Source organism: Lynx rufus, unplaced genomic scaffold (assembly GCF_022079265.1).
Source record: "Lynx rufus isolate CCGP_SWC_20201006 ecotype Redwood Valley unplaced genomic scaffold, mLynRuf1.p SCAF_21, whole genome shotgun sequence".
Taxonomy (NCBI): domain Eukaryota; kingdom Metazoa; phylum Chordata; class Mammalia; order Carnivora; family Felidae; genus Lynx; species Lynx rufus.
Genome location: NW_025814836.1, coordinates 25,667,974 through 25,693,165, shown reverse-complemented (window position 1 = coordinate 25,693,165; position 25,192 = coordinate 25,667,974). Strand labels below are relative to the sequence as shown.

At 52.2% G+C, this 25,192-nt stretch overlaps 1 protein-coding gene across 1 annotated transcript in view; it reads right to left on the bottom strand.

Annotated features, from left to right (window-relative positions):
• The window catches only part of EFL1 (elongation factor like GTPase 1), a 123,687-nt gene that overhangs the window by 80,055 nt on the left and 18,440 nt on the right, over window positions 1-25,192 (bottom strand). Inside the window, exons 7-14 of the mRNA XM_047086699.1 lie at window positions 23,855-24,069; window positions 14,809-14,932; window positions 13,454-13,530; window positions 12,342-12,478; window positions 10,268-10,390; window positions 8,216-8,315; window positions 966-1,117; window positions 565-731 (exon numbers count right to left, since the gene is read on the bottom strand). Coding sequence (XP_046942655.1) covers window positions 565-731; window positions 966-1,117; window positions 8,216-8,315; window positions 10,268-10,390; window positions 12,342-12,478; window positions 13,454-13,530; window positions 14,809-14,932; window positions 23,855-24,069 — 1,095 coding nt within the window. The remainder of the gene's footprint in view (window positions 1-564; window positions 732-965; window positions 1,118-8,215; window positions 8,316-10,267; window positions 10,391-12,341; window positions 12,479-13,453; window positions 13,531-14,808; window positions 14,933-23,854; window positions 24,070-25,192) is intronic.

Here is a 25,192-nt window from a genome sequence, read left to right as displayed (position 1 = left end):
TGTCACCTGCTCACCGCCCCTCCCCTTGGCCTGAGCGCCCTCGTTTTTGGATCTCCGTATTTCATCAAGTCCTGCCGCTGCCGTGGCCCCCGCATGACGGCTGTTCTTAACCAGCCCTTTCCTCTGGCCTTGGAAAGCCTCACAGTTAAATAAGGCCTGAAAACTGAGTTCACATACTGGTTCAGTTTTCCACATGCCACTGAGACAGATTTACCAAATGTTACCAAAGCAATACTAAGAGGGGATATATGGATTCACCCGAACGTGCCTTTCTAGAGACAAAATAAACCTACCAATCAGGTAATCTCAACCGATACGGAAACATTTAAGAACCGTGAAACAATATACTAACGTCTTGAGGGCGCGAGGGTGGCTCAGTTGGTTAAGTGCCTGACTCTTGATTTCATCTCAGGTCCCCATCTCACGGTTCGTGAGTCCGAGCCTCGCGTGGGGCTCCTCACACTCCCTCTCTCTCTGCCCCTCCTGCTCACACACTCTCTCTCTCAAAATAAATAAACTTAAAACAAAACACATTTACAGTGACATTTTATTTCTAATTCTTACCCGCCGCAAAAACTCAACGGGGCTGTATTTGGGTCCCAAGACAAACATTTTCTTTCCTCTTCGAGCCACACCACTGAACACTCGAGCAAAAGCAACGAAAGACTCGTGGTTGCTTCCTTCTTCGGGCTGAGGTTTAAGGGTCTTACCCTCCACCTGGTGCTCATCACCTGGCAAAAACGAGAGGACAATGAGTGCCACGAGTGCTTCCCCCGTCCAGGAGATGCCTAAAAACACAGAGCAGACGGTGAATACAAGAGATCTGGCCCAGTTTCAGGAAAGAAGCACCAAGAATGACAGAACACTGATTAAAGCTACAGTTAAAGCCAAGCTCCAGAGTCAGGGGATGAGCGTCCTAAGTTAAAACAACTATTTCGCACCAAACCTATTAGGGACAGCTGTACCTTTTGTCTCTTCTCCCTTTGGACTTGTTTCCGGGGCACCGCCGTCTTCCGGGGGCTCCACGGACGCCGGCCCCTGCGTCGCTGCGAGCTTCTCTGCATGCCTCTGTCTTGCACGCTCACGCCGCTGCGCAATTTCTTCTTGCGTGAGAGGTCTACAGGAGGTCACAGACAGGTTAACACCTGGCAACATCAGCACCTCTGGGTCTGCTCGCGCAGGGAAAGGGCAACGGTCAGTGGGGCCGGATAAGACGGTGACGGGTCCCAAGCCCCTTCCAGGCACGGTCTCTGCGAGCTCTCCCCCCGCAGTAGCGATGTCTTCTCTACAATGCCGCATGAGCTACTCTGAGCTTACGAACAGACACGCAAGAGTCCACGGCCCCACACACGGCCACACGCCACGGCACGGAGCCTGACCCTGATGCCCACCTTCTTCTATGAGGCAAACAACGAGGACAGGGCGGAAACGAGTGAGATACCTAGGCTCAGAACACCCCTGCTGAGAAGCAAGCATAAGGCCTTGGTAAAAAATGGAGGTGTGGGGGCGCCTGGGCGGCTCAGTCGGTTGAGCTTCTGACTTTGGCTCCGGTCATGATCTCGCGGTTCGTGAGTTCAAGCCCCACATCGGGTTCTATGCTATTGGTGCAGTGCCTGCTTTGAATCCTCTGTCTCCCTCTCTCTCTGCCCCTCCCCAACTCATGCACTCTCTCTCTCAAAAATAAATATTTTTTTTTAAAAATTGAGGTTTTCCCCACAAATGCCTAAGAATATATGTTCACGAGTGTGGAGGTTCCTCAAAAAATTAAAAATAGATCTACCCTGTGACCGAGAAATAGCACTGCTAGGAATTTACCCAAGGGATACAGGAGTGCTGATGCACAAGGGCACTTGTACCCCAGTGTTTAGAGCAGCACTTTCAACAATAGCCAAATTATGGAAAGAGCCAAAATGTCCATCAACTGACGAATGGATAAAGATGTGGTTTACATATACAATGGAATACTACTTGGCAATGAGAAAGAATGAAATCCTGCCATTTGTAGCAATGTGGACGGAACTGGAGGGTATTCTGCTGAGTGAAATAAGTCAGGCAGAGAAAGACTGATATATATGTTTTCATTCATATGTAGATTTTGAGAAACTCAACAGAAGACCAGGGGGGAGGGGAGGGGGGAAAAAAAGTTACAGAGAGGGAGGGAAGCAAACCCTAAGAGACCCCTAAGGACTGAGAACATACTAAGGGTAGACAGGGGGTGGGGGAGAGGGGAAAGTGGGTGATGGGCAGGGAGAGGGCACTTGTTGGGATGAGCACTGGGTGCTGTATGGAAACCAATTTGACAATAAATTATATTTAATATATATAAAAAAAGAATACATGTTCACAAAGAACCTGGGTCCAAGAGGAAGGGTTTAAGGTCAGGCTGAACGCTGGAAATTCAGCTGGACTAAAAGGTCAAATTGTGATTATCAGCCGTTGCGTTAGACCCAAGTACCGGCACAGAAAAGGCGGTGTGTGGCTGTCTGTCTGTTGGGGGTTAGTCTTGGTTGGGGGAAGGGGAATGAGCTGTTTTCCTAAAGAGTTACCCTCATGTCGATCAGGCCACAGAGAGGGTCTTAGAAAAGGGAGCGCTAAGTTGAATAAAAACGCGCACCGTTGGGGAGCTTCAGTTTGGAAGGCAGAAGCAAGCGGGTGCACGGATTCCCAGAACGAGGCTCCTCACCCGCGCGTGGGCCTGCGCAGACCCGCCTGCACCCTCAGCCCCGGCACAAGGCAAGACCAACCGCCTCCCTGAGGCCGGCGGGACTACAGTGTCTTAGCCCCGGACTCTGGGACTAAGCGTCCAGACACTCCGGCCGGTGCTCTGGTCCTAACTGGACACTCCAGCTCTGGAAGCTGGCCTCCTGCGTGCGGTCCTGTCCCTCTGCGCCTCCCTCCTGTGTGCGGTCCTGTCCCTCTGCGCCTCCCTCCTGCGTGCGGTCCTGTCCCTCTGCGCCTCCCTCCTGCGTGCGGTCCTGTCCCTCTGCGCCTCCCTCCTGCGTGCGGTCCTGTCCCTCTGCGCCTCCCTCCTGTGCGTGGTCCTGTCCCTCTGCGCCTCCCTTCTGTGCGTGGTCCTGTCCCTCTGCGCCTCCCTCCTGTGCGTGGTCCTGTCCCTCTGCGCCTCCCTCCTGTGCGTGGTCCTGTCCCTCTGCGCCTCCCTCCTGTGCGTGGTCCTGTCCCTCTACGCCTCCCTCCTGTGTGTGGTCCTGTCCCTCTGCGCCTCCCTCCTGTGTGTGGTCCTGTCCCTCTGCGCTTCCCTCCTGCTGTTCCTCCCCATGATTTCTGCTTTTCTCCCTGACCGCTGTCCTGACACCTGACAGGTGGTCTCTTCCCCACACTGCCATGCCACTCTCCCCTCCGCTCCCCTAAGCTCTGGAACCCGTTCAGATATCCGTTCTGAAAGTGCACCGTTCACGTGCATTCCACATGGCCACATACTCTCGGAGCTCCTATACCAGGGGCCTAAAACCTCTTCCTCCTTCTTACTTCATGTGGGCCAGGCTGGATAGGGACTGCCTACATCCCCGCTGCGGGCCAGTCGGGGAGGGAACCGCTTACATCACTGTCCACTGCTGTGTAGAAAGCTTCCCACCTGCTAGACAAGGTCTCCCACCAGGATTGGGCACAAGTCCTACCTCCCTTTGCACCTACCCCTCAAAATGGATGAGTCTGGTTCTAGGAGCTGTCCCCTTGCAGTCAGACCCATGTCCCTGTGGGGCTGTGTCACAGGTCACAAAAACACGAGCGGCCGAGAGCGGCGTGATCAGGGGTCACGAGGCAGCCAGAACTGGTGCTGGAGGCTTGCTTCCCCTGCAAGAGACCAGCCTCTCTTTCCCGGGAGCTCCACGTGTTAGAAGCCTGTTCAAGTACAGGATGGACTCTCCTTCCTTACAACTTCTAGCCACGGCTGCAGTCCTGCGCTCCGGAGCGACATCCAACAAATCCGCTCCCCCTTTCCTTTCGGTGGCCTGCACTCGGGCCCCTCTCCCCCTGCTCCGCTGCAAGCCAAACCCTCCAGCTGTTTCTTCAGTCAGCCCCAGGATGACTTACTGTGTTTCTAGACTTTTGCTAAAACCTCTTACAAGAGTATCTGAGTTAAAAAAGAAATGCAAAATATAACATTATCGTTAGAACAGGGAGGAAAAAAATATGAGACACCTGTTTGCAGGTGAAGAGACACAGTCTGTTTCAATGGGCTTATCACCAGAATCTCGACGTCATCTTAATCCCCCTACATGTACGATAGTACATATTTATTACAACAACTAAATGAAACAGACACCATCATCTCCAGTTTACAGCTGATACAGCAGAGGCTCAGCAAATTTAACCTGACCCAAAGTCACACAGAAAATAGAGGGAGGAGCCGAAATTCAAATCCAGCTCGGACTCCAAACCCTGTGTTCCTTATCCCCAGGATGTCTCCCCTTCAGAAGGAATTAAAGAGGATAAAATCATCATTACATTAAGCAGATGATGTTAGCTTTAGGTCAAAAGAAACATCCATTCACGTAAGTTACATCCTCATTCTACCTCAATTCACGACACGGTCGGGGAGCATTAGCATTTATATTTATCAAGTTAGCGCCAAACGTATGGACGCTTGCTCCCATCTGCACACGTATCCGCCCGTCCAGGGAACACCTGCTCCGTGCCCGGCACTGCCGTGGGCCGGGGCCGGCGTGCAGGGCAACAGCAGAGAGCCAGACAGAAATCAGCAAGGACTACACCCAGCACCCACTGCGTATCCAGCGTTTGTTGAGAACAAAGAGGAATTTATACGCAAGAAAGCTGAGTTCTACCAGCCAAGGAACAGCCGTGGGCGATGAGTTATTCAGGCTGTAGTTGACTAACTGTGGCTGACTCTTCCTGAAGGGACAGCAGTTACTAACATGAGATGGAAGAGAGCAGAGGTGAGCACGTTGACCCAAAGGTTGGGCAGGTGAACTGGTGGGGGGGCGGGGAAGGGAAGAGGCAGAAACACAAATCCATCCACCCTCCAGATTCCAAGCAGAATGCTCCTGCTCTGGCCTCTGTGACCCTGGTCAAGAGGGGGCTGGGGTGTCCGAGAACAGGCTGGAAGGCCGCCGCAGCTGGGACAGATGCAGCTGAGGGGATGTGAAGCGACAAACCCAGAAGAGTGGCTTCTGGGGGCACCTGGGTGGCTCAGTTGGTTAAGCATCCGACTTCGGCTCAGGTCATGATCTCACAGTTCAAGCCCCGCATTGGGCTCTGTGCTGACAGTTCAGAGCCTAGAACCTGTTTCAGATTCTGTGTCTCCCTCTCTCTCTGCCCCACCTGCCCTCTGTCTCTCTCAAAAAATGAATATTTTTTTTTAAAAAAAGAAAAGAGTGACTTCTGTTTGAAGACAGCATCTTGTTACAGAAAGAGCTGCTTCTCAAGAAGGAGGCAAAAGCAACAGATGCAGACATTCAGGGGGAGAAGAACAGCACAAAAAATTCCCAGTAAAGTGTTCCTGAGCACACATGTAGACCATGTACGTGTTAGTAAGAACTTGTGATAGACTATGGCTGGGAACAGCAAAAACAAAGGCCCAGAATCTAAAAGGGAAAAGGGCAGGGAAGCTGGATGGCTGCCGGCTTAGATTTAGGAGTGAAGGGTGAAAAGCCACACTAGGCGGAACTTTCCAGAACACTCAGGGAGAAGCCGAGGACTGTGCCCAGCAACGCGCTCCTTCCCGCTCCCCACTCTGGCCTGGGCCTGCTCACCGGCTGCACAAAATGGTGGAAGAAACCACTTACTATGATGTTTTGGAGGTCAAACCCAACGCCACTGGGAAGAATTATAAGAAACGGGCCCTGAAGCACCACCCTGGTAAGAATCAGATGACAGACGAAGTTTACACAGGTTTCTCAAACTTCGGCAGAGCAAAGTGCTCTCTGCTACAGAGACAGACTTGCAGGACAAAGGAGAACAGCAACTAAGGAAGGTGGAGCTGGGGACTTCGGTCTCCCAGGGACATCTTTCCGGGGGAGGAGGAAGGGCGCTGGCGGGAAGGAGAGGTAAAGACACGCATCCTCTCCCAGGTATCTCAGAAGAGTGACGTGACGGTATGAGAGAGCCAGCTCTGCCAAAGAACAAACGTGGGGCCGGCTGGACAGAAGGCGCGGGGGTGTGCGGCCCGACTGCGGAGGACCTGGAATGCAGGCAAGGACTCAGAAGAGGGAGCCCAGAGCGGCTCAGTATGTGCGGGGCGCGTGGTGCGGTGCCGGGGCCGTGGGGCATGGATCCGCGCTAGACGGATGTGAAAGCTGCAACGGAAGGAAGACGGCTCGAGAGAAGATTCTAGAAGTTCTCACTGCAAAGGTTATGAGGACAGCCGGAGGGTAACATTCCATGGCGAAGGGGACCAAGAACCAAGACCGGAGCCAGGAGACGTTACCATGGTTTTAGACCGCAAGGACCATGCAGTTTCTGCTCCGCGAGGACGCCTTCTCGTGTGGGGATGCGCAGCTGGCTGACACGCTGTGCGGCTCTCAAAGCCAGCGTCTGCTCGTGACAACTGAACCACCGTCCTGGCCTCTCACCCAGGCCGCCGTCAAGCACAGACACGCCACATGTGTGACAAATGAAGTCATGCCAATTTACCGTAGTCCACAGGAAAAGGGTCACCTGATCACTGAATTTAAGGTCAACTGTCCTCAGAATGGCTTTTTCTCTCCTGACAAACTCTTTGCTGGAAGGAAGCAGACGAGGCTGAAGACACGCACCAGGCAGAGCCGGTGGCCTGTGACGCAAATCCCGAAGCGAGGCTGAGGGGCACCATCCTGGGGCGGCCCCTGCCTGACCTCCCACGGGGCCAGGGGACAGCACTCACTGCCGGGGTCTCGTGCAGACAGCGCGCGGAGGGGGGAGAGTCACAGCTCACTACTCGCCGCTGCTTTTGGCTCAATATTTGACTACAGCAGCATTTTCAAAGTTAAACGAAGAACACGCTCAAATGTAAGTGCTTGAGGGGCACCTGCGTGGCTCAGTCGGTCGAGGGTCCGACTTCGGCTCGGGTCATGATCTCTCGGTTCGTGTGCTTAAGCCCCATGTAGGGCTCTGTGCTGACAGCTCGGAGCCCGGAGCCTGCTTCGGATTCTGTCTGTTTCTCCCTCTCTGCCCCTACCCTGCTCGCATGCTTTCTCTCTCTCTCACGTATAAATAAACATGAAAACAAATTTTTTTTTTTTTAAATGTAAGTGCTTGAAAAGAAAAGAAAGAAAAGCCACAGTGGATGAGTCAGGCCAGACTCCACCCAGGGAGTGAAAGGCTGTCGCCTTTAAAGCGGACACACCTGGACTCAGACACTGTTGTGGCCTCCTTCCAGCTCTGTGACCTTGAGCGTGGAACTCGGTCTTCTTAAGGCGCCTGGCTTCTCTTGCAGGTACAAGAGAAACACTCACTCCTCCCACTGGAGAACTGCTGTCAGGTCCGCACGGCCCGTCAGCGGTGGGGCGCGAGTAGTGTGAGAGCTCGGTGGGTGCAGTCAGTGAGGGGAGCGTCGTTATTTATAACACACAAGAACCAGACTTAAGATGCTCCCCGGTGTACTGGACGTTCTTAAGACGTCATGTTTATGGTACTTCTCTCGGGTTACTGGAAAAATGCCTACAAAGAATGCCCAGAGGAGATGCGGGTACTACACAAGAGGGGCTCCAGGCACCCATGTCAAGTTTTCGTTCCGGACCCCGACATCACACGATGGAGCCCGGGGCAGGGGAGCCGGCCGGGAGGCGCCAGTAATCCCCCCAAGAACGGACCAGGATCTGAACTACAGGGGGAGGGAGCGGGGCCGGGAAGGAAAAACCCGGATGCTGTAGAACAGATTCTCCAAGACTCGGGGACCGTGCGAAATCATCCATCTCCGGAGGCGCCAACGCCCCACCTCCACGCAGATCAGCAGAGATGCTCACGCGCTTATAAATCTCCCCTGAGGTCGCCAGCCAGGCTTGGAGAACTTGCCGCATGCTCCCTAAAAATTACCTGTGGCTACGACTGTTACTATATTCTCCTTCAGACTTCACATCAATGCACACCAACTGTCCCGGAGCTGATTTCACCTCGCAGGGTGCACACCGTATGTTTCCACAGGGGAGGCTCACCAGCAGTCCGGGGCTGGGGAGGAAAAGCAGGGGCGTGCTCCGCCCACACCCCCTCTGTGCCACCCTGGGAACGTGACCAGCCCTCCGCCCCGCCCCCCCATCCTTACCTGGGCTTGTTCTGCGGCAAAGCCTTGGCATCAACGGCAAACATTTTGGAAACAAAGATGATAACGGGAGCAGTGTCTTCACTCCCACATTTCAGGAAAGCTACACAAACAGGGAGTGAAAATGTCACTCTTTTTCCCGTCAACCCTACACAGAGCTGAAGCCAGCAAAGCACCACCCCCCCCCCCCGCCCCATACCATAAGCCTCACAAATTCTTCCCTAGACCCAGTGAGCAAGGGGGAACACTGAGGAATGTTCCCACGTGTCAAAAGTCAACAAGGTAGCTCATTAATAAAATACACACAACTTACACAAGTTAGAAAACGGAAGGGACTATCTTCATGGCAGTAACAAAACCCTTAGAAATACTCAGTAGTATAACAATGTTAATTTCCCCTAAATCTATACAACCTAACACAATTTCCTATCAACGTATTGACACCTTTCTTTACCTCTTAGAGGTATAAAACCACTGATTAATTTTTTTAATGCTTATATTTATTTTGAGAGAGGGTGCATGAGCGGGGGGGGGTGCACAAGCGGGAGGGAGGGAGGGAGGGAGAGAGAGAGAGAGAGAGAGAGAGAGAGAACACCAAGCAGGCTCCACACTGTCAGCACAGAACCCAATGTGGGGTCAAACCCACAAACCATGAGATCATGACCTGAGCCATAATGAAGTGTCATCTGGGATACTTAACTGAGTCACCCTGGTGCCCTGATTAATTTAAAGGAAAAAAAAAAAGAAAGGAAATCACCCCACACCAAAATAATGTGCACGTCAGTGAAAGCAGCCGACAGTAAACTTCAAGCAAGAACAAAGCCACAGGAAGTCAGAAGTGAACACACACCAGGCGTGTCGCCTAGGGCACCAGGGCACAGCTGGGAGGAGCAGCAGGGTGGCGGGTCTGGCCCCCCGCCGCACCAGGATCGCCCAGGCCGCGCCGGGACAACACCGAAGGGAACCCAAGGCAGAAGCAGGGACCCCAGCGAAAAGCTGTCCTCTCAAGCAGGTGAGAGATCACCGCGCGGCCCAGGGAGGCAGACGCAGAAATGCCGAATGCCCCGCTCTGGACGGACTGCGGAGCAAGGCCACGCAGGGTGCGGAATCACACACAGCCCGGATGACGGCCAGGTGTGGGAGCGGGCGGGCGAATGAAGGGACCTCGTGGGGCGGAACTCGGGGAGGCAGGCTTCGGGCGGCGGGAGGAAGCCCCGCGTGGGAGGTGCGGGGGGGGGGGGGGGCAGACGCGCGCTGCAGCAGCACAGGTGGGTGGCAACGGTGAGTGTGCTGTCGCGGACAGCCCTGAGGTAGAGGAGGAGGTCGCCAGGGGACCGGATGCAGGGAGGGAACACATGGGGTCTGAAGGCAGAGCCTTGCTTGGGGCGTCCCACCCCGGAAAAGGCAGGGCGAGGAGCCGGGAAAGACGCGAAGGATGGGCGGCCAGGGAGACAGGGAGAAAAGCACAAGCAGGGGGAAGCCCGAAGTCACGAGAAGACGGCGTCTCCTGGGGGGAGGAGTGATCTACGCCGTCAGACACTCGTGACGGATCCGGTCAGAGGATTTAACGAGGACACTCAAGAGTGGCCCCGAGAACAGCAGCGGAGTGGTTCTGGGCTGGAGGCTGCACATCTAACCGGAGGGAAAGCGGAGGCCGCGAGTCCCTGCAGCTGCCTGTCATGGAGCCTGACGGAGCCTGGGACCGGCGGGTCCCCTCTTGCGGGGGCCAAAGAGAGGCCCGGCCCTGGAACCCCTTCCGCGGCCCCCAGGGACCCAGCCATGGTGGCGGCAGAGCAGCTCAGGGACACACCGTTGTTCGTCCAGGGACCGGGAGACGAGACCGGGGCAGAAGGGAGGCGTCTCAGAGCCTCCGCTCTCCCAGCCCAGCGAGGACAAAACGGCCGTGGCAAAACTCCGACTTCCGCAGGAAAAGAAAACTGGCAACAGGGCCTTTTGTGGAACCGTCCGTGGAATCGGCCACCGGGCTAACTGTTCTAGAGCAGCCTGGGCTTGGGACGCTCAACCAAGCCCCTGCCGCGTCCACCTTCGGCTCACCTGCTTTCAGGGCCTGGGTTTCTGGGGGAAGAGAGTCAAACGTCTGTGATCCCGTGCACATCAGCTTCTCCACCCGCTCGGCCGTAATGTCCAGGGGGCTAGGAAGTTTCTGACACACCATCGCTGAAGTTGGAGGTTAAGGACTTGTCGTGAACAAGTGCCCTCCACCCAGGCACAGACTCACAGCACACGCCGACTCCTGAGGTAGCAGTGGACAGCCACACACAAGACGCCCGAGCTGTCAGACATTGCGCGTCACGTCTCAAAATACAGACACAAGTTCAGGGAGTTCGTGGACTCTCTCAAGCCCGGGGAGGATTCTTTTTTTTTTTTTTTTTAATTTTTTTTTAATGTATATTTTTGAGAGAAAGAGAGATACAGAGCACCAGTGGGGGGGGGGGGGGCAGAGAGAGATTGGGAGACACAGAATCCAAAGCAGGTTCCAGGCTCTGAGCTGTCAGCACACGGCCCGATGCGGGGCTCGAACCCACGAACTGCGAGATCATGACCTGAGCCGAAGTCGGGCGCTTAACCGGCTGAGCCACCAGGCACCCCGTCCCAGGAAGGACTCTGAAGACAGACATCCTAATACACTGACAGCCCACGGAACAAGTGAGGAGAGCTCAGTAGCTTGTCCTAAAATTTTTTCACGTGGTTTCAGTCTCTACAAACTTTCATGAAACAACATCAGCCACCGGCTATGACACGAGAAAGTCCCCTCCCTGAGCCAGTGTCACTGCAGGTGTGGGTCCATCGCAGCTCCGGGCTGAGGTGCCACTGCTGGCCCACGCCCGGGACACTGTACCACAGCCCACTGGGGGCTGCTTGGGACACGCAGATCAATGAAAAGAAGATAGTTTACCTATAAAATTACTTTAGTTGGGACACCTGGGTGGCTCAGTCAGTTTAAGCCTCTGACTTCGGCTCAGGTCGTGATCTCACGGTTCATGGGTTCAAACCCCGCGTCAGGCTCTGTGCTGACAGCTCGGAGCCTGGAGCCTCTTTGGATTCTGTGTCTCCCTCTCTCTCTGCCCCTCCCCCACTTATGCTCTGTCTCTCTCTCTCTCAAAAATAAATGAATGTAAAAAAAATTGTTTTAATTACTCAAATGTATCTCAAATCAAGTCTTCCTCGAATCAGTAATATAACAAGGAATACCAATATGCTAAGAAAATATAGCACTAAAATGAAACACTGATCTGACATACACATCTAAACTATCTAGTTACACATAAATGTTAGTAAAATAAAATTTTTTGTTGTCACAGTCTACTAAACAAAAAGACACATCTTCCTGAAAGAACATTCATTTGAGTTGGTATTAGTAAGAATACAAATTAGCATCAGAATATTCATTTTTAAAAGCATTAAATACAGTTTCATGGTGGAATACGAAATAACCACAGAAGACTTAGATTTTTTTTAATGTTTATTTATTTCCAAAGGAGAGAGAGAGCGTGAGTGGAGGAGGGGCAGAGAAAGAGAGAGAGAGAGAGCGAGCGTGAGTGGGGGAGGGGCAGAGAGAGACAGAGACACACACACACACACACACACACACACACACACACACACACACACAATCCAAAGCAGGCTCCAGGCTCTGAGCCGTCAGCACAGAGCCCGACGCCGGGCTCAAACTCACAAACTGCAAAATCATGACCTGAGCCGAAGTCGGACACTCAACCGACTGAGCCTCCCAGGCGCCCCACAGAAGACTTACTCTGGATTGACATGTGTTACTTCCAAAGGATTTCCTGTTTGCCAGTCACATGTTTTTCCTGTTTTGTCAAAACTATCACTTCATTAAAAACCATCAGGACAGGGGCGCCTGGGTGGCGCAGTCGGTTAAGCGTCCAACTTCAGCCAGGTCATGATCTCGCAGTCCGTGAGTTCGAGCCCCGCGTCAGGCTCTGGGCTGATGGCTCGGAGCCTGGAGCCTGTTTCGATTCTGTGTCTCCCTCTCTCTCTGCCCCTCACCCGTTCATGCTCTCTCTCTGTCCCAAAAAAAATAAATAAATAAAAACGTTGAAAAAAAATTAAAAAAAAAAAAAAAAACCATCAGGACAAAGGATACCAAGCACAGCATGGGAAATGGGCAGCCACTGGCTGCAAATGGCATTGATCTGAACTTTAGGATCAGAATGTCGTGCCTCCCGGGCTCCAATCTTCAATCCTAAAGAAGTCACGATCCTATCAATTTTTTCTTTGTCCCTGTAGGAAACGTACAAACAGGGAGGTCACAGAGAGACACCAAGGGGCACAGAGGAAAAGGAATGCCACATTCTGACACACTTCCTCCAGACACACTCCTTCCACAAGAACGAGACACACTTCCGGGGCGCCTGGGTGGCTCAGTCGGTTGAGCGTCCGACTTCGGCTCAGGTCATGATCTCACAGTTTGTGAGTTCGAGCCCCGCGTCGGGCTCTGTGCGGACAGCTCGGAGCCTGAAGCCTGTTTTGGATTCTGTGTCTCCCTCTCTCTCTGCCCCTCCCCGGCTCGTGCTCTGTCTCTCTCAAAAATGAACATTAAAAAAAAATTTTTTTTTTTTAATAAAAAAAAGAACTAGACATGCTTCCTCCCAACGTACTCCTCCTACAAGAAACTAGACACACCCGGAAGGGGCTCCAGCCACAATGGAGGACGGCTCAATCTCTACTCCGTTCCTTCCAATGACCCCTTCTTCAGAGCCCCTTGAAGCACGAGCCCAATCCCCTTAGCGAGCTATGGTGATTGGAGAGGCAGTTTTATGTACGAGTGCTGGAAGTCACTGTTCCAACTCCAGATAACTCTGAATGGAAATTTACTAAAGCAAACCTTCTTTCTACTTGTATCAGGCAAGTTGGTTCCCAAGTTCCCTGTGAATGATCCTAGATGTCAAATACCCTTTCCACTACAAATACGATTTCATCTCAAACTGGGTTTATACAAACAAAGGTCCAGTGTTTCCCTCCACCCATCTCGTCTATATCCTCGTCTCAGCCCTCCAGAAGCACAGACTGCTCCTCAGTCCCTCCCACCACCTTTACCTGCACCACATGCCCTTCCACCTTGGACCCCGGGACCAGCCCATCTGTGAAGGGTCCATTCCCTTGCTCCGTCCAGCCCACCTCTGTGAAGAGACACCCATCACGCTGGAAGGGAGGCAAATCCCAGCGCCCAAAGACCCAGCACTATAGCAGTCTTACCTTTTCAAGACCGCATCATACAAACTCCATATATTCTCCAGGATCAACTGTACAAATAAAGGTTTCTTTCCTTTCGCCTGTAAAAAAGAACACACGTACTTAAGTTTCCCAATATTCAACAGGCAGCCTACATATTCATTCTCGACGTGTTGTATTAACATGTCTCGTTTCTACTAGAAGATGTTTACTTAGCAGTAAAGTGGCAGAAAGCAGTTATAAATATGCACTAAACAGCCAATAATCTGCAGTCAGTAACAACCACTGTTCTCTTCCTCTGGGAACAAGAGACTCGACAAACGACGAGACCAGCTGGGGGTCAAGTCGCTGGGACCGCCGCCTCCCCCCACTGCCATCAGGGGGCACACGATGCCCACACCAGGAGCTGAAAATTCACTCCGCGTGTGCAGGTCCTTCCACGAACTTCATCCGAACAATGTTCTTAAACATGGAAAACGCTAAACTTCAAGGAAGAGGGTAACAGAAAAACAAGAAGCCCTACCGTTTCTCTTACCAAAGTCTATGCAAAATAATGGCACGAGCACCAGGAGAAGGATGCCCTCACACACACAGGAGACGGAACATAAACGGACGCCCCCTTGCTCGAGGAGGTAAGAACTACTGTCCCCATTTCACAGAGGAAAGAACAGAGACAGAGGCCACAGAGCCGAGACTCAGCCACAGACTCGGACTCTCGACCCACCTCGCCACGCCGGCTCCTTTTTAAAATATACTGTTTATGAAAAGCTTTTAATGGCAAGGGGAGATGTTCACAGTATGATGTGAAGCAAACCACCAGCTCCGTTATGTAAATAACAGAATCAACTGAGGGATGTATGTCTCTATCCTATGAGAACGCACAAAATTAAAACCACAGCATTAGCAGTGTTGGCTTCTGTTTTTTTCTTTTTCTTGTGGCTTTATAGTCACAAGCATTTTCTAAAAGGAATATACGTGCTCTTCCGTGAGAATGAATTTATAAAATCCTGAATTTTACATTAAAACAACAACCCGGCCGTAAGGAAGTATCCTTCGAGGCTCCGTGACTCGGCATCCCCTCTGCCTACAGAAGGAAGGGCTGGGCAGTAGCCACCTCTCCCCGTCAGCACACGCGGTGACCAGCGCTCGGCGGGAGAGAGGCCTCAGCAGAGCCTCGGGGTACAGCAGGCTCCGAGAGCGTGTCTCTTTAAACACCCGGTATTTAAAGAACAACACTTGGAAATGAGACACATGAGCTTTAACCAAATGTGTACAGGAAAAAGCCCCTTGTGGACTGACCCACGTGAACCAAGGACAGTAAAGGTGTTACCGCACAAGTCTGAACAGGGCGAGAACGCAAGGGACACGTGCCACATCACCTGATCAACCTTCATAATCTTCTTGGCCTTCATATTTATATAATAATCTCCCCACAGGGTTTTCATAAGGACTTCTTTCCTGATGCCAATTTTCTGACTGTAGATTCTGGCAAAGTGCTCGATCCTGGAAGGAAATCAAGTGTTCTTGTCACTGATAACAATAATCAAGTCCGAGCGCAGCTGACACTGGAGCGTTTCCGAAGCAGGTTCAGCCGACTCTAAACGCACCGCGGACGCAGTCGTTTCCACCGTCCGACAAGCTGGTACCGGCACCCCCGCGTTTTACGGGAAAGGCGGCGGCACCGAGATACCACGCAGGTACCACCCGACGCGGCTGCCCACGCCCCCGGGCACTCGCTCTGCGTTCGCAGGAATCAGAAGGCGTGCAGCCGCTCCCCGTCTTACGTCCGCACGTGTGAAAGCAGGCCAGAGGCACAGGGGCCGAGGAGACAGGGCCCCGGCTGCCCCCTGCAGCTACGCCAGCGTTAAGCTCTGTCTCAGCCCCTCCCTGCTCTGGGTTGCCTGTTGCTCACAAAGGGAAACCGCCAGAGCCAGCCAGAAAAGGCTTTTTGGCATCCTGGGTTAAACACATGCACAAGTACTCAACTCTCCTGGGCCCGCGGCGGAACCAGCTGGCACCAGCTTCGCTCCCCGGCCAAGTGAGAGCAATAACCAGACAATTAGGGGCACCGTATATAAGGTCTGTGCCATCCGGACGGAAGACCTAGGGAAAAAATCTCTTCTCTGCGGGGAGCAGCCTATTGAGCATGAGCTGTGAGTCCAACTCTCAAAGTACCAGCATCTTGGAAGATGCCTGCCGTTCTCCCGCCGCACAAGGAGTCCAAAGGCAACACACTCCGGACAAATCTTTCCGCATCCGCCAGCAGCCGCGGTCGTGCCAGAACCAGGGGTTAACCGCAACCTTGTCCTGTTAGCTGACACTCTCCGGCGACAGCGGAGGCCTGGGACGAGCAGGAGGTGGACAGAGGGGAGGAAGTTACTAATCAGGGTCGGAGTCGACAGTGTGACGAGGGTCAGGCTGCAGCTTAGAAGCAAAAGCACGTGCTACAGAATCTGAAGATAAACACCCAGTGTCCCCCCTCCCTGGGGGCGAAGGGAGAGAAAATACCCAGCTGGGAATCAAACTTCAAGCTCTACGGTTACAGGCCGCTGACGCTCCGGAGTTGGCCTCGACGGGCCACGACCTCAAAGCAATTGGCGATTAGAAACTTCATTTCCCGTTTGATCCAACAGCTATTTGTTCGGCTGAAGTTTTTAAAAAATTTTCCAAAACTTTAGTTTCTATTGTCATTTTATTTACATTTATTATATCTACAAACTGCCCACGCTCTAGACATACGCTCCATTATTATCATTGCCACACTATTACCATTTTTTTTGTTTTTGAAGGAGGGAACCCTCCTCTCCATAAATTCGTGCCTCACGGCACAGACCGACAGCTTTCCCGCCGTGGAAGGCTGGAAGGAGCAGCAGTGGTCTCTCTCGCAGTAGTAGGGGCTACTCCACATATGAGGCCAGGGGCCGAATGCACGCAGTTCCCAAGCCTCCAAACAGAAACAGACTCTGTCCTGCTGCCGCTCCAGGGACCCCCTCCCCGGCTTCCTGTGGTTAAGCACGCTTAGAGCAAGGCACAGAACCCCCCTTCCAGACACAGGTCGGCAGACCCTACCTCCCTGTGGCTTTCTGCTCATCAATACCTGACCCTGCCGGGTACGGTGCAAACCTCCACGCAGACATGCAGCCCCGTTCCGGAACCCCCAGGAGGGAGACCGCTGAGGTCCCAGCACAACCTCCAACCCGACTCCACCCGAGAGCCCTAACCTTTACGGTGATGGTGATGCCTGTCAGGGCCTCAATGGATAAAGCGCACCCTGTGATCACCATACTGGCAACCTGGGTCTATTCTCACATGGTTAAAACTGAAGGTAATGACCGTGTGACTAACACGGTGAACTTTCAGTATTTTCAAAACTGCGTTGTTTTGTTTTGTTTTTCTCTTGCCTGATACAGGACCGATTTTTGTATATTCTTCACAGACACTTAAATTCTGACTTTAGTTATTATACGATTCACATGGTTTATGTTTCTCTGGACCTGTTAACAGTCTGTGATATAAAATCTTCCCGAAGCCATACACATTTCTACTTCACTTGTTTTCGTCTCATGCACTCTGTTGTTGTGATCACTGACAGAGAATGAACCTCTTCACTACTGAAAACTGTCCATTATCCACATAAAAAGGATCCTTATGCCACGATACATTTGTTATAAATTCTGCGTTGTTCATCAAAACTGCTGAACTTTCTTTCTGCTCACGTTTGATTGACATATTGAGCCAAAGCTTTGGTATTTATCCTGTGTCAACTATGCTATTTATCTATTTTGTGTAGCAAACCTTTGGATTTTTTTTTTAATGGAATCTCCTTTGCTTACTTATTTTTTATTATTTTTTGAGTGGGGGTGGAGACAGAGAAAGAGGGGGGAGAGGGGAGACAGGGGAGAGGGGAGAGAGGAGAGGGAGGGAGGGGAGAGGGGAGGGAGAGAGGGGGAGAGGGGAGGGAGAGAGGGGGAGAGGGGAGGGAGAGACAGGAGAGGGGAGAGGGGAGGGAGAGAGAGGGAGAGGGGAGGGAGAGAGGGGGAGAGGGGAGGGAGAGAGGGGGAGAGGGGAGGGAGAGAGGGGGAGAGGGGAGGGAGAGAGGGGGAGAGGGGAGGGGGGAGAGGGGAGGGAGAGAGGGGGAGAGGGGAGGGAGAGAGGGGGAGAGGGGAGGGAGAGAGGGGGAGAGGGGAGGGAGAGAGGGGGAGAGGGGAGGGAGAGACAGGAAGAGGGGAGAGGGGAGGGAGAGAGGGGGAGAGGGGAGGGAGGGAGAGGGAGAGGGGAGGGAGAGAGGGGGAGAGGGGAGGGAGAGAGGGGGAGAGGGGAGGGAGAGACAGGAAGAGGGGAGAGGGGAGGGAGAGAGAGGGAGAGGGGAGGGAGAGGGAGAGGGGAGGGAGAGGGAGAGGGGAGGGAGAGAGGGGGAGAGGGGAGGGAGAGAGAGGGAGAGGGGAGGGAAAGAGGGGAGAGGGGAGGGAGAGAGGGGAGGGACAGAGAGGGGAGAGTGGGGGAGAGAGGGGGAGAGAGGGGGAGGGAGATTCAAGCAGGCTCCACGCTCAGTGTGGAGTTTGATGTGAGGCTCGATCTCAGGGCTGTAACATCACGACCGGAGCCAAAATCAAGACTTGGCCTCTTCAGGGACTCAGCCACCCAGGCACCCCTGGAATTTCCTTCTTTTCAAAAGCTCTCCTCGGTGGGGGATTTCATGCATTTAGTGTCCTAACTGTTGTGACCAGGGGGATCGCTAGTGTGATTTCTGTTCGTGCTTCTGGGATTCTTTTAAAACGTTGATTTGTGGTACCCAGACTTCTGTATCTTCTTTATCTTGTCCAACCCTGTGTCAGAGACGTGTCCTGCTTTTCACTTGAAAAGTGGTAAACTTAGAGCTTCCACACCCTCAGACCTCTACCAGAATCAAGTACAGCACAGGAAGACTCCGGTCCTCCTCAACTCCTTTCCTAGGCCACGTTCCTTTACACACACAGGCACAGAAATCCTTCGAAATCCTGGTTCTCATCCTTCCCATTCTTTTTCATCCCGTAGTTACCATCAGATCTGCTTAACGTCACCACTTCTCCCATTAGTGCTTCGTGCTTTTATTCATGTGTCATTAGATAGTCGTCATTTTTAAATGATGACAATTTCTCCATTCTTGGACTCTATTTTAATTCACTTCCTCCACCGAGCACCTCCAGACGAAGCTCCGGGAGAGACCTGGGGGCCTGCCGGGACCTCCCCATCTCCCGCCCGTCCCCCTGCACGGCAGCATGGCCAAAGGTGAGCTAACTACCGGGTCACACGCCCTTGTGCATCAAGCCGCCCCGCGGGTTGATCTCAGCTGCAGGATCTGAAGACACCGGTGTCCAAGGACAGACAAAACCGCTTTAGGGAGGATGTCTTACTGGCCCTTCTCTCCTGTCCCTGTTTTACAGGGTTGGGGTCTCAGTTCTACTTGTCTAAAACCGGAGCCCGATTCCGGCCCATGCCGGCCATAGTGTCTCTGTGTCCGCACAGAGTGTTCTTCCGGATCCACATCTGTCTCGGGACAGGCTGAGGCCGCTCGCCCAGTCTCGGCTTCTAGTCACACTTGATCCTGGCCCGCCCCTGACAGTCTGCAGAGTCAACCTCCCCATTCTGAAACGTGCTCAGTCCCCGCCTCCAGTGACACACCAGGTGGCCCGCCTCCCCTAGTCGCTGGCACGCGGCAGGAATGTCCACAGGAAAGCACCTCGAGTGCCTTCATTCCACCACCAGCTTCCTATAAATCGACACATCCGCTTGCCGACGGCGGGCACGGACAGACGTCTGCAGGTGACCCAGCCTAACACAGGGCGACCCGCTCACTGACGGAGAGCACGTGAAAATGTCCAAGGTCGTGAGGGACACAGCAGCCACCCCCCTCCATCCGCAGGAGCCTCTCTCCACCCCTTCTCCTTCCACAGTAGGCTTCCGCCAGTTTCTGAGATTCAGACTAAAATTTGCATAAAACATTAACACTATTTATGGAAATCACCCCAAGGAAAGGACGAGCCCCCCACCCTGTGGCTCACCAGCAAAACGCTTAGGAATCAGGAAACTAACAGGTCTGACTGGTTATGTGACCCAATCAATCACTGTACTTTTTAGCTCAAAAAGTTTTCAGAAATCATCTGAGCCCAATATTCTTGTTTCAGAAGAGGAAGCTGAGGCCCAAAGTGACGATGCTACCAGGTCCTCAACCGTGTGTGAAAAGTGCACATTCTCAGCGGGTCTGTTGTATCCATTCTCTGAATTTTCTTATGACCTTTACAGGCACCGAGCGGACTATGGTATCTACAACCGCTGGCAAACCAACCAGGAAAAATCATGGTATTAGACCTGATTTCACTGTCACGGCAAAATCTGTTCTGTCAAAAGGGAGCGGAGGGCAAGTTCCTATGAAAAGGAGGACAGAACAGCCAACGTCGGCTGGGCTCTTCCCAAGCCATGCGCTCTGGTCCATTTCTGATCCCTTCTTCCCTCCCATTTCCAAACCGACACGTTGGGCGATGGGCTCTGTTCTCACCTGGCGCACTGCGTCTGCTTCCGTCATCCTGCAGTACATGCAAGACGGAGCCCACGACTAGAGTGAACCTCGCTGCGGTCCCACAGCTGTTGACTCCAGCGCAGACATTTCTCTCCAAGTAGTAATTCTTTAATGTTTGGATTTTTGGGTTCCACGAGTCAGTAATGGTTGCGGTTAAGAAACATTACCTATTGCCTCCCACAGTCTAAAACTGACGTCACTATGCCATGGCTCCCGTGTGTACCTATCCAGAAGGGGCCTTCAGAAGGACTGAGCCCACGGAAGTAAGAGAGCATAAACTTCGGTACCAATCGGTTCTTCCACTTAGTGGCCGAGTGAGGTCGAACGATTGCTGGATGTCTTTTAGTCATAGGTAATAAATCGTAACGTCTATTGAAAAGGATCATCCTAAGAATTCAATGAAATAACTTAAGCAAAATTACTCAGTCAACATCGAGCAAGTGCACGTTCTCAACAGAGTTGGCTTCTTTCCACACGAACTCCTGCTACTGCAGAGTTCATGTGGAATACGCGTTACACTGAATGTATCTGCTCATAAATAACCTCCAGAGGATATACCAGAAACTGTCAGCGCACTAATTTCTTGTGGGGAAATGAAATGAAATCCTAAGGGACAGGGTGGGAGACTTTTCACGATCTCCCATGTACACATTTTTGTACCTTAGGAATTTTAAAATATATTCAAAGAATAGAGTTCCAAAAAAATCATTTGTACTTAAAACCCACAAGGAGATGCAGAACTGGTTCAATATTCAAAAACCAATGTAATCCACTATATTAACAAGTTAAAGAAGAAAAATCGTAAGATTATATTAATTGCTACAAAGCACTTGACAAAATTTGACACACATCCGTAAAGATGACTGAGAAAAAAGGAATACAGGGGAACTTCCTCAACTTGATAAAGAACGTTTCAATTTTTTTTCTGACTTTTATTTATTTTTGAGAGACAGAGAGAGAACGAGCAGGGAAGGGGCAGAGAGAGAGGGAGACACAGAATCCGAAGCGGGCTCCAGGCTCCGAGCTGTCAGCACAGAGCCCTACAGGGGGCTTGAACTCACAAACCGTGAGATCACGAACTGAGCCAAAGTCGGATACTTACCGACTGAGCCACCCAGGCACCCCTAGAATTTTCCTCTTTAGAGGAAGAGGCAAAGACATGAGATTAAAAAAAAAAAAATCAGCATTTATTTATTTTTGAGAGAGACAGAGACAGAGCATGAGCAGGGGAGGGGCAGAGAGAGAGGGAGACGCAGAATCTGAAACAGGCTCCAGGCTCTGAGCTGTCAGCACAGAGCCCAACGGGGGGTCTTGAACCCATGAACCGTGAGATCAAGATGGGAGCCGAAGCCGAACGCTTAACTGACAGAGCCACCCAGGCGCACCCCCCTTTTTTAAAAACAAAATTTTTCTAAAGAACATTTAAAAATAACCTACGAAATGGTGAAAGACTGAGCGCGTTCCCGCTAAGATCAGAACAAGGCAAGGATGTCTAGTCTCCCCACTCTTCCAACAGTCCTGGAAGCTCTTGCCAACACAGTGAGGCAAGGAAAGAAGAAAGCAGCACGGTAAAGGAGGAAATAAAGCAGTCCCTATTTGCAGACGAGGTGACTGTCTTGTAGAAAGTCCCAAGGAACCTAGGGAAAACTCCAGTATGTGAGTTTAGCAAGGTCACGGTATACAAGATTAGCATACAAAAATCAATTAACTGTATTTCCAAAAAGTAGGGATGAATAGGTGAACACCAAAATTAAACACCTAATACCATTTATAATCGCTCAAAAACAATGAAAACTTAGGTGCAGAACCAATACAACATGTACAAGCCTCATACGATGAAAAGTACAAAATGCTAACGAAAGAAATCAAAGAAAATCTAAAAACAAAATGAGTGTTCCTGCATTAGAAGAGACAACGTTGTAAAGATGTCACTTCTCCTCAAATTGATATAGAGGTTTCCCCGTGCATTTTCAATTTAAATCCTAACAAAAGTTTTTTGCAGATACAGGCAAAGATTATTATAAAATGCATATGGAAAGGCACAGATCCTCAAACAGCAGAAACCACTTCCAAAAAGCGGAATGTGAGCAGACACAACCTACCCAATTTCGAGACTTAACTAGGTACTTACAGTAATCGAGATTAGGTGCTACTGGTGGAAAGACAGACACATACATCAATGAAACGGAACACTCAGAAACAGCCACACAAGTATGTCCAACCGATTTTGACAAAGGTACAAAAACAATCCAATGGAGGAGGCATAAGGGTGCTGGAGTACTCAGACATCCATAGCCAGAAACAAAGAACTTGGACCCTAGTCTCACATCTTACACAGAAAATTAACTCAGAATGGATCACAGACTTAAATGCAGAAAGTAAAACCATAAAACTTTTAGAAAAAACTGAGAGAAAATCTTCAGGATCTAGGGGCCATGCAGAGTTCTCAGACTTGACTTTTAATGTTAATTTATTTTGAGAGAGAGAGAGCGAGCAAGCAAGAAGGGGGGGAGAGAGGGAGGGAGAGAGAAGGAGAGAGAGAGAGAGAGAGCAAGGGTGGGGGGAGGGAGAGGGAGGGAGGGAGGGAGAGAGAGAGATAGAGAGAAAGAATGAATCCCAAGAAGGCTCCTTGCTGTCAGCACAGAGCCCAATGTGGGGCTTGAAATCACGAACCGTGAGATCATCACCTGAGCCAAAGTCAGATGCTTAACCGACTGAGCCGCCCAGGCGCCCCCTGCACTGCAGATTTTAAAGCTCCTGAGAGAGTAAACCTTAAAAGTCCGATCGCAAGACAACAATCCTGTTCTGTAACTATGTACAGTTAACTACACTTATCGAGACTTACATTTCACAGTATATACAAATAGAGACGCATTCAACTAATATGACGTTGTATGTCATTTACACCGCAATTAAAAAAGAAAGAAAACAGAGAAGAAAACGAGCAAAGGCCACGAAGAGACATCTCTCCCACAGATACCCGGGTGACAAATCGGCGACACATCGGCACACGGAACGATGTGCCACCAGACCGGCGGTCAGGAAAACACGATGAAGACCGTGGTCACGTTCCAATACACACCCGTCAGGATGGCTGGAAAAAAAAAAAAAAAAAAAGTGACCACGCCAAACGATGGTGACGCGTGGAGAACCCAGGCCAGTCACTCAGACGCTGCCGGCGGGGACGCGAAATGGTTCGCCCCCTCGGGAAAACGGCTCGACGCTAAGCACACAACACACGGCTGCCACACGACCTAGCAAAAGCACTCCCGCGCGTTCACCCCAGGGAAAGGAGAACTCGTGTCCCCGAAACACCTACCCGGGCGTTCGGGCACGCTTGTGGCAGCTTCCCGCAGAACGGCCCCAAACGGGAAAAGAGCCAGGTGTCCTCCAATGTGTGAACAGTTAAACCGTGGTAGGTCCACACCGGGGAACGCTACTAAGCAATAAAAAGGAACCGACTGCCGACACGTGCAACAACCTAGTTACGTCTGGAGAATTACACCGAGTGACAAAGCCAATCCAGAGAAGGCGGCAGAGTGTCTGATTTCGGTTCTATGACATCCTTGAAACGACACCTTATAAAGATGGAAGACATCTGGCGACTGCGAGGGGGAAGGTGGGGCCGGGGGTGCGAGGAAGCGGCTGTGGGTACGTGAGGGGGTCTTTGCGGTGACGCGCTGTATCGACGTCAACATCAGCGCTGGGCGGGGGCGGGACGGCGGGTACTGGGTCCTGGGTACAGGAGGGCTCTAGCCTTTCTTGCAACTACATACGCGCCGGTGATCGTGGCCAAACAAGAAGCTCCACGGAGAAGACCAGCCTTGCACACAGTCCCCGAGGGGAGCTCGGGAGGCTCGGACACTTACCCGAAGCCCCAGCCGTCTACCGCACTTGCAAACACCACACCGCCCTGATCCGGAGAGAAGTACAGGTGAGAATCGTCCGTGTCCTCCAAGCCAGCGCTCCAGTCATACACTTGCTCTCCTCGCTCAGAACCTGGATTCACTTGGGACTCAGTCTCTCTCTCTGCTCTCTCTTCTAGGACTTTCGAAGTAAAAAGAGCTCCCGTGAGCGCGTTAATCTAGGAGAGACGGTGAAAGGCGGAACGTCACTCGGAGGCGTAGGAGACGCGCGGTCGAGGATCAGCAGTCACGCTGGGCTCCCGGGAAGCACCCACGGGCGGAGGTGAGGCGCACAACAGTGACTAACTTACAGCCCTCTCCTTCGGAACCCAGCGAGACTAAACCGGAAGCTTCGGAAAGGTCACCTCTGTGACTGGGAATGTCACGTGGACACGAGGGGGCGGTATCTGCGGCCTGTCTCTAGCGCCTGGCCTGGCGTCACTAGGGACTCACGGTCCCTAGTGAGTTCACAGGCTAGTTCGGAGGCTGAGCCCCCGCTCCCCCGCCAGTTCTCACACCTGGACTTTTCTCCACTCTCGTCAGGCCCCCTTCCCGGCCACCAGTCCTCGACTCTTTCCCTCCCAAGTCACCACCTCATTCCTACCGCAGAGAGAAAATGGAACATTTTATTCAGAAATCCTGCAAGCTACCCCTATTCCAACCTGCCAGCCCGTTCATGGCTGCAAACGCCACTGGCCCGGGGCCACGCCGGTCTGCCTCTACGGGGCACCGGATCCGCTGATCCCCTCTTCTGCGCCGCTCTACTCTGATCGTCCCCTCCCTCCGGCCAAGAAATATTCTCAGTTGGCCTCCTCAGGGGTGCCCCACCGTCTTGAACAAAGTTCAAAGCCTCACGCCTGGCACACGAGGGTCGCCATAATCTAAGCCCCAGATTCCTTCCGACTCCCACCTCCTGCCTCTGCCGCACGTGACCTCATTCTCCAGGTAGGACCAGCCATTTGCAGCGTATCGTGCTCTTTCTGGCGTTTACGACCTTGCACATCTCATCCCCTCTTTCCTAAACGCCCCGGCCATATCCCCACCTTTTTCCATCTTGAAGCTTCTGCTGCCACTCTGCCTAACTCTCCCCGCTCCTGACCCAGTCTGGGTGTGGTGGCCCTCAAAACCACGCCTGGGGCTTCGCATGGTCTCCAAAGTTCTCCTTAAAATCTCCCCACCGCTCTGAGATCTTCGAAAATAGGGATTCTGACCTGTAGTCACATTCGCACCCCTATCACACAAAGGACATCCCAGAATTCACTCTTCAACACGCAGCTATGTAAATGTCGGCTGGGGAAATAA